Source organism: Zymoseptoria tritici, chromosome 1, assembly GCF_000219625.1.
Source record: "Zymoseptoria tritici IPO323 chromosome 1, whole genome shotgun sequence".
Lineage (NCBI taxonomy): Eukaryota > Fungi > Ascomycota > Dothideomycetes > Mycosphaerellales > Mycosphaerellaceae > Zymoseptoria > Zymoseptoria tritici.
Window position 1 is genome coordinate 1258321 of NC_018218.1, and position 16440 is coordinate 1274760.

Below are 16440 nucleotides of genomic sequence, written 5' to 3' on the forward strand. Positions count from 1 at the left end.
TCACGATAGCACTTGGCTCTTCTCCCGTACCGCCATAATGGACAACACGGCCTCCACCGACGACTTCACCTCGAAAGAGCAGGTCATTGACCAAGTTCCGAAGCGCATCAAGTCGCTGCAATTCGGCCTTCTCAGTCCCTCCGATATCATCGCACAGTCCGTCGTGCCAGTCGCAGACCGCAACTTATACGACTTGGCGACACAACCTGGTGCAGGACGAAGCATCACCAAACATGGACCACTCGATCAGCGTCTGGGAACATCGTCGAAGAATGGACTGTGCGGAACATGTGGACAGGGCTTGAAAGAGTGCAATGGACATTTCGGACATGTGAAGTTGGCTTTGCCATGCTTTCACTACGGATACATCAAAAAAGTCATCGATGCATTGAACTGCGTGTGCAAGGAGTGCAGCAGAGTGCTGCTGCCGGAAAAGGACAAGAGAGCCTATCTGAAGAGCCTGAGACGACCCGGACTTGACGGCCTTAGAAAGGAAGTCTTGACGAAGAAAATCTCGGCTGAATGCAGAAAGGTGAAGGTGTGCCCACACTGCTCTGCCTTCAATGGCCCTGTCAGAAAGGTTCCCGGTCATCCGGTGAAGATGTTTCACAACAAGTACGCCATCTACACGAACTCCAATGCGAAGAGCAAGGTCAAGCCGGCGCATATGCAGGCTTTCGAGGCGACATTCGAAGAGGCCATCAAAGCGAATCCGGAGATCGAGCGACACATGAAGCGTGCCGCGGATGATCTCACCCCGTTGAGAGTATTGAACATCTTGAAGAAAGTACCAAACGCGGATGTGGAGCTTCTTGGCATGGATCCGCACAGTGGTGGACGGCCTGAGTACATGATATGGACCAGCATTCCTGCTCCACCTGTGGCGATTCGTCCTTCTGTGGCACAAGAGACCGCCAGCACTGAAGACGACATCACGAACAAGCTAGGCGACATCATTCAAATCAACAGTCTGATGATTGCAACACTTCGTGCCGGACAGCAACTCTCAAAGGTCATGGACATGTGGGAGTTTCTCCAAGTTCAGATCGCAATGTACATCGACGGCAATATTCCTGGACTGGCCCGTGACAGCTCTTATGGCAAGGCAATGCGTGGCTTCTGCCAGCGACTCAAGGGTAAACAAGGTCGATTCCGTGGCAACTTGTCAGGAAAACGTGTCGACTTCTCTGGTCGTACGGTCATTTCTCCCGACCCGAACTTGTCGATCGATGAGGTTGCAGTACCCATGCGCGTTGCTGTCAACATGACATATCCCGAGCGAGTGACAAAACATAACTTTGAGAAACTCAAGGCATGTGTTCGACGTGGTGATAAAGTTCACCCTGGTGCCAATTTCATCGTCAAGGGACGGGATGGTCGAAGAGTGGTCCTCCGCATGGTGGGTCTCAAGGGAGATCTGAAAAAAGTCGCAGATCAGCTCGAGATTGGAGATACTGTTGAACGACATCTGGAAGATGGAGATATCGTCCTGTTCAACCGTCAGCCCTCTCTCCACAAGCTCTCCATCCTGTCACATCGAGCCAAGATTCGACCTTGGAGGACATTCCGACTCAACGAGTGTGTCTGCAATCCTTACAACGCCGATTTCGACGGTGACGAGATGAATTTGCACGTCCCGCAGACGGAAGAAGCACGAACAGAAGCCACTGAGCTGATGGGCGTGAAGCACAATTTGGCCACTCCCAAGAACGGAACCCCAATCATTGCCGCTATTCAAGACTTCATCACGGGAGCATTTCTCATCAGTCGGAAGGACCAGTTCTTCAACCGACGCCAATTCAACCAAGCGGTCACATTCATGTACGACGGATTACAAGTCAAGGATCCACTCACCGGTGAAACGCACAACATCGAGATCCCGGCGCCAGCCATTTGGAAGCCGCAGACACTCTGGACTGGCAAGCAGATCTGGGACGTTCTGATGAAGCCGCACAGACACTATCCCGTCAATGTCAATCTTGAAGCCAAGCTCAAGTCATTCGCACCCCCGAAGCGAAAAGGTGACATCGATGACATGGTCGATTCGGACTCCTACCTGGTCATTCGAAACAGTGTGACCATGTGTGGTGGGTTCGACAAGGCGACAGTTGGTGATGGCAAGAAGACCAGTGTCTTCTACGTGATCATGAGAGATTTCGGCGTCGACTATGCTGCAGCTGCCATGACGCGACTTGCCAAACTGTCTGCTCGATGGCTGGGCGAGCAAGGCTTCTCCATTGGCATTAGTGATGTCTATCCCAGCGACAAGCTGAATCTGCGGAAGAAGGAACTCGTCGACGCCGCATATCGGCAGTGTGACGAAATCATCGACAAGTTCAAGAAGGGCCAGCTTGAACGAAGCGCTGGGTGCGACGAGGAGCAGACCATGGAGATTCTCATGTCTGGTATTCTGAGCGCAGTCCGACAGCAGTGCGGTGACGCTTGCTTCGCCGAGCTGAGCAAGTTCAACGCACCTTTGACCATGGCGAAATGTGGGTCCAAAGGATCCAACATCAACGTCTCGCAGATGGTGGCGGCCGTCGGACAGCAGATTATTGGAGGCAAACGTGTCCTGGATGGCTTCCAAGATCGCACACTGCCGCACTTTCCCAAAGCGAGTCGCGATCCGCTCGCCAAAGGTTTCGTCGTCGACAGTTTCTTCAGCGGTCTCAGCCCGACTGAGTTCATCTTCCACGCCATGTCTGGAAGAGAAGGTCTGGTCGATACCGCTGTCAAGACCGCCGAGACGGGCTACATGTCTCGTCGGTTGATGAAGAGTTTGGAAGATCTGAGCGCGCAGTACGACTTGACAGTTCGAAACTCTTCATCCGGCGTCGTGCAGATGAAGTTTGGTGATGACGGTCTCGATCCGGTGGACATGGAGGGCAATGCGAAGCCGGTCAACTTCGATCGTACCTGGATGCATGCCATCACCAGCACCTGGGACAACTCCGAGCGCGGTCTGACTCAGAATGAGATCGAAGAGATGGTCCACGAGACTCTCGACAAGGAGCGCGCCAAGCTGGTCAGAATCACTGACGATGGTTTACCTCTGCCCTACAAGGATGCCACTCCAAAATCGACTGATCAGCTGGAATACAGCAGGACCTTCCTCGACGATGTGACGAACTACATCTTCAAACATGTTCGCAAGCTGGTCAGCTCGCAACATCGACACCGCGGCAGTGACGATGTCTTCAAGCTGTCCCAGTCAGCGCTGGAATGCTTCCTCTACCTCTGTTTGAGGAAGTTTGAAAAGTCCAAGGTCGAAGCCGGCCACGCTGTCGGAGCTGTCGGAGCACAGTCCATCGGTGAGCCTGGTACCCAAATGACCTTGAAGACTTTCCATTTCGCCGGTGTCGCCGGCATGTCCATCACACAAGGTGTACCTCGTATCAAGGAGATCATCAACGCCAGCAAGTCCATCAGCACACCCGTCATCACCTGCGCCCTCGACTCGCCCTACGAAGAAATGGCAGGCCGCTTCGCCAAAGCACTGATCGAAAAGACCTACCTCGGCGACATTGTCGACTACATCGAAGACGTCTGGCACGCCCACGGCTGCTACATCAACATGCGCGTGAACTGGGAACAAGTCGAGAACCTCGGTCTCCGCATCACAATGTGGCACATCACCGAAGCCATCAACCGCTCCAAGGGTTTCAAATCGATGGGTGTGTCTGCCAGCGCTTCCGAATCCCACATCCGCGTCCGCCTCACCCTCCCCGACAGCTCCAAACTCCGCAAAGCCGCCGCGACCAAACATCTCCGCTTCTCCGACAACGACGACTCCGAAGTCCTCTTTATGCAAATCCACACTCTCAAACGCAAACTCCCCGCCGTGGTTGTGAAAGGCTACCCCGACGCGGCCCGCGCCATCATGAAAAAGGACGACAAAGCCGACGCCTCCGGCCGCGAACCCATCTCCGTGCTCGTCGAAGGCTACGGCTTGAAAGCCTGTATGACCACCGATGGCGTGGACGGATACCGCACGAAATCCAACAACGTCATGGAATGCAAAGACGTGCTCGGCATCGAAGCCGCGAGAAAGACCATCATCGACGAAATCTCCGCCGTCATGGGCGGTATGGACATTGATCCTCGACACATGCAACTCCTCGCGGACGTGATGACGTACAAAGGCGAAGTGTTGGGCATCACGCGCTTCGGGCTGGCGAAGATGAGGGACTCGGTGCTACAGCTCGCGTCGTTTGAGAAGACGCCTGACCATCTGTTTGAGGCGGCGGCGAAGATGAAGAAGGATGACATCGAGGGTGTGAGTGAGTGTATCATCATGGGTCAGGTGATGGGTGTGGGAACCGGAGCGATGAAGGTTGTGAGACCGCTGCATTTGACTGGAGAGGTGAATCATGTGGGGAATATTACGTTCAAGGGAGAGGTCAAGGCGGGGTTGGCGGCGAGGAAGGAGAGGGCGAGGGAGAGGAGGGAGAAGTTGTTTGGTAGGGAGGGGGTGAATGGACATGCTGCTGTTGGTGCGCCGGTGGCTGTTGGAGCGTGAGGAAAATTTGGAGGCTGACAAGAGTGGTGATGTCGAGGTCGAGCGATTTGAAAGCAGGAAATTGCGAACGCAACGACATTGGAACTATGATGCCATGTTGAATTGTGTGCTCTGCCAGACCCGTTTCGAGAACCCCTTTCCAACCTCGTCCCTCCTTCAAAGCTCATCACCACTCTTCCCCTCCATCATCGCCTCCTCACAATCCTCCGTCATCTCGTCCATCTCATGCAACATCATCTCCCGCTTCTGGTACACTTCGACTGGCTTGTTCTCCGCGCGAGCACTCAGTTCGATGTCAGTGTCGAGGGTGGAGACGTGGTCGTATTGGTGGCGAGGGAGCTGGGAGCGTGGGCGGTTAGTTCTCTTGATTTCCATGATGATGAAGGAGGGTTGAGACTTACTGCGAATGCCAATGCGGCGAGCGTGAGGAGGGTGAAGGAGAGCTTCATTTTTGGCTGGGGCTGCGATGGTGATGGGATCGATGTTCGCTTTGTGGATTGAAGGATCTGAGGCTGTTCTCGGAGATGCCCATGGGGTTATGTATATATGCTATTGAGGGACGGAAATCAACGCGATCTTGAAACAAGATATGTTTGCTACATTGCTCGTACAGAGAGGACGGGTGACGACAAATATTTGACAAGTGTGCTCGTGCGAGGGCACAAGTGACGGTAGGTTGGTGTACTGTCATGAACACGTCGAATTGATATCGTGAGGACTGAAACTCCGGGTTGACAGAAGAGCACAGTGAACTGTTGGACGGTGATCGTTCGACCGCAAATTTCGAAATGGATTGTACAAGTGCGGAGGACAATGTGATGCGAGTGTCGATCAAGATCCAATATCATGATCTTATCGTTTTGGATGCTGCTCCCAATCTGTTCGTTCTGGCCATCGCGCGTCTTGTCTTTCGTAGAGTCTCCCGCCGGTCATACGCACCTAAGCACCCTGATATGGATGTCCTCGTGTCTAGTCTGTGCAATCTACCATGCAAATCCTTCTGGGCATAACAGCCTCATCACGCCGTGTTCTCGTTGATTGTAAATCCTCTGCAAAACATAGCCACGTCAGCAAAGCCTCCAACCTCAAGAATAAGAACACAACTCACCCATCAACCACCAAATTATGCCCATTCACCAAACTCATCCTCGGCGTACTCAGCAACACCACCACATCGCCCACCTCGTCAAACGTCGCATTCCGTCCCTGTCGCCTCTCGTACTCCTTGATGACATCGTCCGTGACCTCGCCGTTGGCCATGGGCGTCTTCAACAAGTCTGTACGCAGGAATCCGGGGGAGACGCAGTTGACGCGGATGTTGTGGCCGCGGGCTTCGAGGGCGGCCTAGAGGGAGATCCGTTAGTCGCGAAGATGTTGAGTGGTGGGGGTGGACGCACTGTTTTGGTGATGCCAACGACACCGTGTTTCGCCGTTGTGTAGCCGCTTGTGCCGGCTCCAGCTTGGATGGAGTTGACGGAAGCACAATTGACGATGGAGCCGAGTTGAGGAATACGTCCTTGTTCGCTACGAGGTTCTTTCGTCAGACAGTGTCTCGACTCACACACGCACTGCCAGCACTTCTGTGCAAACTTACACATCAATCGAATCCTGCTTGATCATCTGCTTGAGCTGCAACTTGGTACAGATCCACACGCCGATGAGGTTGACGTTGATGACTCTGCTGAAGTCTTCGATCGAGGTGTCCCAGCTCATGTTGAGCGATCCGAGAATGCCGGCGAAGTTTCTGTGTGATGCGGTCGATCAGTCTCAACTCCGAGTTCGACGGCGAAGTGCCACTCACGCAGTATAATCGATACGCCCGAACGCCTCGACGGTCTCAGCAATAGCCCGCTCCACGTCCGCTTCCTTGGTGACATCCGCACGAATAGTGATACACTGCAACCCATCACCCTTGTCAGCACGAAGTCATCCTTCGACTCGATTCCCGGGCAAACCTCACCTTCGTGCCATACTTCTCCACCTCCGCTTTTCCCGCCTCCAACGCTTTATCGTCTAAGATATCCACCAAAGCGATACCTTTCGCTCCTTCCCGGGCATAGGACACAGCGATGGCGTTGCCTAGACCTCGTGCTCCGCCGGTGATGAAGGCTATGCCGGGAGCGAGAGGGCCGGAGCGGAGTTGGCTAGACATTGTGGATGTGATGGAGAAGTGCTGAGTATAGGTGTGAGGAAGATGATGGAGATGCCGCTTTGATCCGTGAAAGATGCTGTGCTGCGCTGTGCTGTCCTGTTGTCGGCAGTATCAAGTCACCTGTTTCCCTATAGGACCCACGGGCGATCGCACTTCTGAGCAAGCACCTCCTCATCATTCTGCTGCGCTCCCCTCTTCGAGCACCCAGGCCAAGACCTCGGTTCATCCACTTTACTCCGGCATTTCTGTCCTACCATGTTTGGTATGACCAGTACAGACGAGGCGACGCTGTTGATGATGGTATTATTAAGCATTCAAGACAAGATTGCAAGAGACTGAGATGGTGAGATCTTCGATGACCAAAACATCCAACACCAGCTCGAGCAACACCGGCTCATCCACGGCAACTCCACGGCCCCCACACAACATCGCACCTTCACCACCACCCCGACGATCTCCACCACAAGTCATCAACGCAAACCCCATCGCGACAAGCATCTTTCCCTGCTCACCACGCGAGGAGTTCCTCCGCCATTGAATCGGAGAGCAGTCCGCGAACCAGGATCAGAGGTGATTGGTTGGTCAAGCAAGTCAAGGGATCGAAAACGAAGCTATACCCCGCAGTTTTGGGTGCAGATCTGGGGTATACGCGAGTGAGCTTGATCGTCAGCAGCATCATCATTGGCACGAGATAGGAGGAGAGGTTGGGCTGGATTGGAGAGCATAAGGTAGAGGTGGTCGTCACGGAGCTCTCTACCTCCTCTCTCCCTCTTCTCTTCTCTTCTGTAGACTCATAAGCATTGAAGCACGAGACTTCTATTCCATCCACCAGTCTCAAATAATCATCGAAGCAACCCTTCACCAACGATCAGCCAACCTCAAAACAACATACCAATAATGTCCTCCCCAACCGACACCACTCCCCTCCCCCTCCCCGACGCCAAACCTTCCTCTCCCACCACCACCACCGCGGGAACCCCCTGGCAAGACCGCCGCGGCATGTTTCAACGCGGCAAAGAAGTCCACGAACCCGCTCGTCGGCCCTCGCAATCCTACGGAGGAGCAGGAGGGACCGCCGTCCTCGACGCCATGCGCCGCGCTTCCACCGCTTCCTCCAACGCGGGGAGTCTGGTCGATAAGCCGTTGACGAATGATGCTGGGTCTTCACCGAGTAGTCCCATCGGAGGGGAAAGGAGACGGGTACGTTGTTGGCATCATGTGTACGTGATCATCATGGTGTGGCTCGATGCTGACAGTAGTGTGATGTATAGTCTTCCGCGGCATCCAACGGCGGGAAATTCAGTAATCTCACGCATCATAAGCGGGGAAGTGAGGATTATGCTGCGAGGAGGGCGAGTCAGACGGAGCAGAATCAGGCGGGTGAAGGGGTTATGGCGGGATGGTTCAATTCGACGTTTAGGGGCGTGCAGAAGCCGAGTGAGCAGAAGCCGGAGGAGAGGGGGGTTATGGAATAGTTTTGATGACTGGAGGATGGGAAGGATGGGTGTATGAATATGCTGGGACACAAGGGTTGGAAGTGGAGGGTGGGAATGAGATGGAAATGATTGGTATCGGAAAGTTTTGTGTGAATGATGCAGTCGAACTGGAAGGGAAGTTACAAGATACGAGCTTACTGTGATATGATGAGACAATGAAGCCCTCGATTCTCAACACCACGCTCGTTCACCTTGGTCGCCCGTGTGTATTTGCATGAAGCCGCTGGACGCATGGAAGACATGGATTCGATGATGCTCGATCGGCTTCCTCGATCGGCTTCCTCGATCGGCTTCCTCGATCGTTATAGTGCGTTGACCAAGGTGCTTTCGCAGGGCCAACAAGCCGGTAGTTGATGGATCACATTCTCGTGATGCCGAGAGTATCGCATGGAACTCTCGAAGCTGGTAGAAGATCTGATCGTGACGGGAGATGGAGAGAGAGAGAAAGTCGAGATCATCGCCTACCTGGTCGGATTCCACGTCTCGAGGCATCGCTTCCTCGTAGCCGACAGGCCGTTCTACCCACTGCTTCCGTCGCGACGATCGGGCCTGACCCATCATTCTTATCACAGTTGAAAGCGATGCAAGTGCAGAACAGGCGACACTCTGGCAGCAAAATGCATCTCTCGTCGACGGCAAGCCATCTCCTCAGCCATGCGATTGAGGCCATTCCAACGCGACAGCAAAAGACGACCGTGATGATCCATCAATCTAGAGAGTCTTTCTTCAGCATCCAAATGATAAAAGAGATCGATCGTGATTTTTGCGTATGCGAAGGAGGAGTTCGGTGGAGACGAGAAAAATTGCGGATTCGTGATGCTTGCGTGGCGTGACGTTCGCATGAGATCATCTTGGCAGGTACATCGCGATGGTCCATGTTGTATTCGATTCGGTCAGTGTCGTGCTTCCAAAATCTCATCAAGGTGTGTGAGAAGAAATTGCACCTGGCTGACTCGAAAGCAGACGTGATCCTTGTCGACATGGTCAGCATCAGGTCATCAGTCAAGGCATGTTCTCCTTCACCGCAATAGGCAAGTACAGTAGAATCGGGTTGCCGCCCGGGTAAAGATTGAGCCTCAGACTGATCGATCGTGTCGGGCCGGTGATCGGAGAGTCGGTGTGAACTCTTTTCTCTCAGCCCTACGTAGGCGAGGGAGGGGACGGGGGAGGCGGACGGGAGGGGAGCGCCCAAGGAGGCGATGGAAGACTCGGCAGGCACGACAAGTATGCAAGTATCCTGCACGATCCCGATCTCACGATACCTTACCTGCCAGTTGTCCATCCCTCGTGGCATCATTATTTGCTCCGAAGTCGTCAGGTCGTCAGCCCCGACTCTCCTCCGATGTGAAGCAAATCCGGCATTTCGAGCCGCATGCAGTTTAGCGCATGACCAAAGCAGCACGTTTGTGGCTTGAGCAAAGAATTTTCTCGAGGGACCCCGGAAAGTCTGAAGAGGATTTTCAGCCGCGACCGGCGCCCTTTCCGCCCCTGCCCTTGTCGAATGGCCGAGGATTCAAGGAAATTGGTGTTCTGGCCCGTTCCATGTGCACCACGCCCACACACGCGGCAACGCCTTTCGATTTCCATGACACATCTTGTCTGACCGACCCGTCCGTGCCGCTGACTGTTCTCTTGGGCCATGGGATTCCGAACCCGATATGGCTACCGCATGGGACTGACATTCCACGCGTGTCTTGCCTTGCCATTTCGCACCCACCATGGCGCGACCACCGTCTGGTTGGAAACCTGCTGTTCCACCGCCGGGATCGAGATGGGTCTGGCAAGGAGGTGTATTCCGCACGAACAAATTCAGGATTGTGTCCCTCGATCAAACGATTGAGGCCGGACGAGTGCAAGTAGGGTGGTGATGGACGGCATTCTGCTGAACCGTCGTCGTGGTGAGAGCTATATCAGGGGAAGCTGGCCAGGTTCGCATAAAGTTGTTCGGTAGAGTTGGCCAGGGTTGATGCTTCTGCTTCGATCCTAGCGCGAGGGATCCACTATGAGTCCCTTGTAGAACGAGTGGCTGACATCCCGGCCAATTGGACGCGAATGTTGAATGTTGGGGTGGAAAGACACGACGAATGTGTGCTGGTCTGACATGACTTTCTCTGGCTGGCAACGTGAGTCTGATGCGGACGGTGGAACGCGCATGGCACGCTCCTCATGGGGAAACGTGGAACATGGTCCGCTTTCGTTATATATGTCTCCCATCGCCGCCGGTTCTGCCACCGCCCATTCCCAAGACCACCCAGAGACCATCCCTACCACTACCACTCCCCCGACCATCCCCTACCTGACTAATCCTAATACCACACGGAGCATCACGACACCGTCACATTCGATACCAGATTATTGGCTACCACCCCAGCGATTGGATCTCCTGACCATCACGCCCATCCAAGTACCGCGATCAGCGACATCCCCGCCTTTGAGTCACCGATTGCAACCAGCTCTCCCTTGGAAATCGAGCTGTTCATTGGCTGCGTTCCCGCCTCCCACGCCCTTTGACAGCGCCCTTTGACATTGCTTTGTCACTTTGTGCGACCGCTGGGTCACCTACAAGAACAGTCATGGCCACCACACAGCACTTTGCGAGCTCTGCCAACGATGCTCCAATGCAGAAAATCCGCTCCCTCTATCAGGGCAACCGCCCGGACGTCAAGATCCGTCTGAATCGCGAGAGGAGTGTCTACACCACTTTGGATCAACTCGACGGCGTCGTCACCATCACATGCACCTCTGACATCTCATTCGACGATGTCGAGATCGAGTTTGTAGGCACATCAAGAACATTTGTCGAGCGATTGACCACCGCGGCCGCTATCTCTGGACGATCAGAAGCTTTCCACCAGTTTTTGAAGCTGCAACAACCCGACTGCAGAGAACAATATCCCGCAGATCGTGTTTTCCGAGCCGGCCAAAAGTACGAATTCCCCTTTGTCTTTGTCGTTCCTCAGCATCTCCTCCCACGAGTATGCCAGCACAAGGCGGTCAGCCTGGCTGTGCGAGATGCCCACCTTCAATTGCCTCCAAGTTTTGGCGACCAGGAGCATGAGGATAGCAATGTCTCTGATGACATGGTCCCCGAGATGGCCAGCATTCGTTATGGAGTCTTCGCACGTGTCTCCAAGAACAAGGACGCCGCCGAGGGCGAGGCCAAACCCATCACAATCGCCAGCAAAGCCAAGCGCCTACGAGTGATTCCCGCTCACGACGAGCAACCTCCTCTCGACGTCGACGGCAAGGACTCGGAATACACCATGCGCAAGGAACGTTCCATCCGCAAGGGAGTGCTCAAAGGCAAACTCGGCACCCTCGTCATGGACGCCAACCAACCGCCCAGCATGGTCCTCCAATCCCACCCTACCTCCGACAAGCAAACCACTTCCCGCGCCACCATTCAACTCCGCTTCGATCCTGCAGACTCCTCCTGCCCACCTCCTCGCATTGGCAGCCTGACCAGCCGTCTGAAGGTGTGCACCTACTTCTCCAGCACCGCTCGCCACACTTTCCCTACGAAGTCATCCGCCATCACCGACTTGTCCCAAGGCATGCACTCGGAACAAATCAACCTCTCCTCCCGCTGCATGGCCGCAGTGGAATGGACAAAGCACGACCCGAAAAAGGCTCCATCACGCCGCGACTCCGGCATGTCCATCTCCTCCACGAGCATGCTCCCTCACCCAGAGCCATCATCAACCTACAAGGCCGGATCGCCCTACTACGTTGCAGCACTCACCGTACCCCTCACCCTCCCCTCCAACAAATCCTTTGTCCCAACTTTCCACTCCTGCCTCGTCTCTCGGATCTACCAACTCAAATTCGAGCTGGGTCTGCAAACCGCTGGTCTGGGCGGCACGCTCGACTTGAAAGTCCCCTTCCAGCTATCCTGCGAGTCGACTTCGAACGGCGATGCGTCTCCACGCCGAGGCTCGGTCGTGACGCCCGCTGCCAACGAGGAGGAGAGTGTGGATGCGTACTTTGCGCCGCGGGACGTCACCAACGGGCCTGCGCCGGCTTATGGACTCGCGGGAGGTGTGGATATGGAGGATGCGCCGCCGGGGTATAGCTCTTTCGCACCGATGAGGGCGGTCGGCACGACCTTGCCTGTTTACTAGATTGATGGAGTTGGGATCTGATTGATACCCCTTTTGTTTATTTGCTTTTTTTTTTCGGAAAAGCGATTTGCTTGGTTTTGGGATTTGGGATCTGTTTACCTGCATGGCGTTGGAGGAAAAAGGCATCAAATTGGGCCAAAAATTGGAAGCGTGTTTGGACACTGGGACATCATCTTTGGAGCGAGCATTGATAGACAGGAGAGGAAGAGAGAAGAAGGACAACAGCCCGAAACGCATTAGAATAATACCTAATCCTTGAACATCAGTGCTTGAAAGCACTTTAAGCATCACCTGCATTCCATCACCATTTTCACACTCTTATCATCCACAACATGACTTTCTGGATCGCAAGATACTCCACCAGATATTCCAGATCACATAGAATGTTGTCGCGACGAGATCGCATGTGACAAACAAAAAAAACGTCCCGCCAAAACGCCATCCATCGTGGCTGAGTAAACACAGCTTCGGACCTGCCGGATCAGCCCTTCACCACCACGACGACAACACGCAAATACATCCAAACTGCAAAGACATCAGCTCCAGCCACAAAGTGACGTCCAAAATCATCTGCAGCGCCAGTGCTTGGACGACTGCAAGAGCCAGGAATAGACAGGGAATACTGGCTGGTTATATGCGCCATCCTGGTCTTGGTTGATTGGAGCCACATATTTGACATCATCTGAGGCTTGGAAGACCGGAACCAGGTTGGACCTCACTTTTGATCTTTCTGGAGGAGTATCGCGCGGGCAAGAACGTGGTATCAAAAACCTTCAAGCAGCCAGTAGCCGGATCCAATTCGAGGAAGACGATAGGACCTTTCACTGGACCACATTCCTACCGCGCACGTGGAAAACCAAGATACCGCCTCACTCTGAAAGAGACACACTTGGTCCAACTCATCTCGCGAACATAGTGATTGGAGAAGCGAAAAAAATCAACCCGAATGAGCGCCTTCCACCCCAAACTCCACGCCGGCGGGCCCAGCGGCGTCGGCGGAGGCGGACCCAGTCTCTCCCAATGGACCGGTACCTCCAGCTCGCTCAGCGCCAGCATCGCGCTCGACCAAGATCCGAACCAGAGTCCCACACACAACCCGAATCAGGGTCAGGTTCCTGCAGGGACGACGACAGTCGCGTATACCAATTTGGACGTCTTGTCGGGAAGGGTGTTGGTGAGGACGACGAAGAGTGCGGATATTGCTAGTATTGTCGTCAAGTTGGAGGGAGAGAGTCGGTCGAGGTTGATGACGCCGCCGGGACCGAATGGAGAGAGGAGTCGGGCGGTGGTGGAGTATCATAAGGTGTGTTCTCACTGGCATTGCATTCTCAAGGATGTGTTGTTTTTTCACCACAGACTTACATGGCTTTTAATCACAGATCCTCTACAAAACCCAAACCGTTTTCCCACCAAGCTCCATCGGCCATCAACAAACCAACACCGCCGGCTCACCCACCTTTCCCTCCTCCTCGCGCCAATCCTACACCCTCCCCATCGGCACCCACGCCTACCCCTTCTCCTTCAAACTCCCCTTCAACAACTCCTGCAATGCCCACCAAAACGCCCACGTCCCCGTCATGGTCGGCATGGACGTCGCCATGCCCGCATCTCAACACGTCAAACGTACTCTTCCACCCACCCTCAGCGGATTCCCGGGTGAAGCGGAAATCCGATATTTCGTCAAAGTCACCGTCGTGCGGCAGTCGTTGTTCAAGGAGAACCCGAGGGCATATGCGCCGTTCAATTTCTTTCCCATCGAACCTCCCAGGCCGAGGAGTTCAGGTTCGGAAACTTATGCAAGGCAGAGACATGCGTTTACTGCGTTTCCTTCAGGGGAGCCGGTCTCCGCTTCGAGGGAGAAGATGCGCCATCTGTTCAGCTCAGGTGGTGATTCGAAGTCTCCTCCCAGTCCCACCGCTGTGCAGTCGGACCACCCAGCCCCGGCCATCAGCCTTGACGCTCGACTCCCCGAACCGGCCATCTTGACCTGCAGCCAATCCATCCCGCTCCGCCTCCTCATCAAGCGACTCAACACCTCCACCGATCCAATCCACCTGACCTCCTTACAAATCTCCCTCATCGGCCACACCAAAATCCGCGCGCACGAAGTCTTTCGCACGGAAAGCCAGTCGTGGATCGTGATGAGCAAGAGTAATCTCGACATTCCCTTGCTGGAGACAGCAGCAGGAGGAGGAGGAGGGGAAGGACAGGAATGCGTGGTGGATGAGAATTTGTGGAAGGGCTGTGGACTGCCGAATACGGTCGCGCCGGGCTTTGTGACGTGTAATATTCAGAGGTTTTATCAGATTGATGTGAGGGTGGGGTTGGCGTATCGAGGGAGGGGGAAGGAAAAGGTACGCTTTGCGTGGACTACGATGGGGAGGATGGGTGGGGGTGGTGATGGTATTGTACGCGGCGAGCTTGAGATGGAGGACGATGCACACGCAGAGGCTCCACCCTTTGCAACACTTGCCCGCATCCGATCATACCCTCCACCACCACCGCAACTCCCTCTGTGGTCCTCCAGAGAGACTTTCGCAAGACGATCAGCTGACATCTCCACTAGCCACAAACCATCATCCTCCCCCTCCGCCTCGACGCCCAAGTCTTCTCCGGCATCGCACCTCCCCCCGAAGTCCTCGCTCGCATGGCCGCCGCGTCAGCCACCCCTGCCACCAACCCCATCAACGCGAAACTTCGAGCCGAAGGCCGTCAAGACCCGGACTTTGGAGCGAATACTGTTCCTTACACGCCTGTTGAAGGGATGGGTGGAGGAGAGGAGTTGGGAGAGGCCCCGCCGCCGAGTTATGAGGATGCGATTGCGGAGGATGCGGCCCCGGTGAGGGCGCCGAGACCGGTTTATGTGCCGCCGGTGGCGGTGGAGGATCGGGTTTTGGGTGGAGGTGGGGATGAGAAGAAGGGGTGGCATTGAAGTTGAGTGGGCACAGCTGGGCTTGGACGATGATGATGATGGGTATGGTTATGGATGGAGAGGTACGAGTAATGAGATAGATGTTTGCATAATACCAGCGAAGTGATAGTGTGACGGTCTTCCGCCAGCATGACCGGCGTAACGATACCTCACTTCTGCGCCCCGCTCCAAAGCCTCACCAGCGGCCCACCTCTCCCATAAACCGGGTCAAATGCCGGCACAGGCACTCCCTCGGTCTTCGCAGTAATCTCCTTCGTCGTATCCGGATCGGCCTTGCAGAAATTATTGTCCCACTTCGGAGAGCCCTACATTCGCCACATGCGCTTGTCAGCGAGCCCATTCCGGGCCAGGAGACATGGATGGGAGAGGACTGACTTTGGGGTAAACTCCGACATACTCGTAGTCGGGACTGCTCGCTACATTCCGGTGCGCGACTCCCGCGGCGTGAACGGCGATGTCGCCGGCCGAGAGGCTGAATGTCACGCCTGGAGAGGTGGAAGGGGAGTCGAGGGGTCCTACGCCGTAGAGACTTCCGCGATTTTGATAGTCAGTGGAACGGCACATTGACTTGTTGTTCAGCGTATGAGGTACTAGACATGATCTGATCAGCTCGTTATCGAAGCTAACGGTTCGAAGGGCGAACGCTCTCACCCATTCTGTCTCGCCACTTAGCACAGCATAGCACTCATGCGTGTTTGAGTGGAAATGTGCGGTCGGGTAGTGCTTGAACACGCCGCCTCTGTGCCATTCGTTCTGAGCGAAGAATTCGGTGATGGAGTCGACGGTTATGGGTGAGGGGAGGACGTTGCGGTATACGAGGACCGGGAGGGTGGAGTTTGGGCAGTGGGGGGTTGGTGTGGTGTGGTAGATTTCTGGGTCTTGGTGTGGCATGTTTGCTTTCTTTGTTCCTTGAACTGTGTGCGTGCTGTCCGGTACTGTGGGGCTGCTTTGATCGATATGTACAGGGTGTGAAGTTGTTGTATCGAGAGAAGGTTGAGAGAAGGTTGCTTGGAGTCGGATATGGTACTGGAGCTTGAGCTTCCCCACTTGAGGTGATGCGTGGCTGATGAGGTATGGAGTGAACGTCTGACTGCGATATTTGGGACATTTAAATCCCGTGAAGCTAGATGTGTTCGATGCGGGAACGACGAAGAAGTTGTAAATGCTCATCACGCTCGATGCCGGCTTCCCATGTTCTCACAGTTTTTGACATGCCACGC

The 16440-nt window shown here is 54.6% G+C and overlaps 6 protein-coding genes across 6 annotated transcripts; 4 read left to right on the forward strand and 2 right to left on the reverse strand.

The window, feature by feature from the left end:
- Positions 1-37: 37 nt before the first annotated feature.
- MYCGRDRAFT_83445 (DNA-directed RNA polymerase III subunit RPO31) lies at positions 38-5959 on the forward strand (the record flags this gene model as incomplete). The annotated part of the gene is made up of 3 exons (XM_003855951.1): positions 38-1039; positions 1235-4471; positions 5891-5959. 3 exons carry the CDS (start codon positions 38-40, stop codon positions 5957-5959), a joined length of 4308 nt encoding a protein of 1435 aa, XP_003855999.1.
- Positions 5960-6109: 150 nt separating this feature from the next.
- On the reverse strand, positions 6110-6671 carry MYCGRDRAFT_83446 (uncharacterized protein; the record flags this gene model as incomplete). The annotated part of the gene is made up of 3 exons (XM_003857605.1): positions 6110-6263; positions 6321-6415; positions 6480-6671. The coding sequence occupies 3 exons, from the start codon at positions 6669-6671 to the stop codon at positions 6110-6112; spliced, it is 441 nt and encodes a 146-aa protein (XP_003857653.1).
- An 897-nt stretch (positions 6672-7568) lies between these two features.
- Positions 7569-8146, forward strand: MYCGRDRAFT_88895 (uncharacterized protein; the record flags this gene model as incomplete). The annotated part of the gene is made up of 2 exons (XM_003855952.1): positions 7569-7871; positions 7943-8146. 2 exons carry the CDS (start codon positions 7569-7571, stop codon positions 8144-8146), a joined length of 507 nt encoding a protein of 168 aa, XP_003856000.1.
- Positions 8147-10785: 2639 nt separating this feature from the next.
- MYCGRDRAFT_65252 (uncharacterized protein) lies at positions 10786-12288 on the forward strand (the record flags this gene model as incomplete). The annotated part of the gene is made up of 1 exon (XM_003855953.1): positions 10786-12288. The coding sequence occupies one exon, from the start codon at positions 10786-10788 to the stop codon at positions 12286-12288; it is 1503 nt and encodes a 500-aa protein (XP_003856001.1).
- A 757-nt stretch (positions 12289-13045) lies between these two features.
- Positions 13046-15220, forward strand: MYCGRDRAFT_65256 (uncharacterized protein; the record flags this gene model as incomplete). Its single annotated transcript, XM_003855954.1, has 3 exons — positions 13046-13591; positions 13668-14642; positions 14855-15220. 3 exons carry the CDS (start codon positions 13235-13237, stop codon positions 15218-15220), a joined length of 1698 nt encoding a protein of 565 aa, XP_003856002.1.
- A 121-nt stretch (positions 15221-15341) lies between these two features.
- Positions 15342-16172, reverse strand: MYCGRDRAFT_52203 (uncharacterized protein; the record flags this gene model as incomplete). The annotated part of the gene is made up of 3 exons (XM_003857604.1): positions 15342-15525; positions 15596-15749; positions 15873-16172. The coding sequence occupies 3 exons, from the start codon at positions 16109-16111 to the stop codon at positions 15370-15372; spliced, it is 549 nt and encodes a 182-aa protein (XP_003857652.1).
- Between the last annotated feature and the right edge of the window lie 268 nt (positions 16173-16440).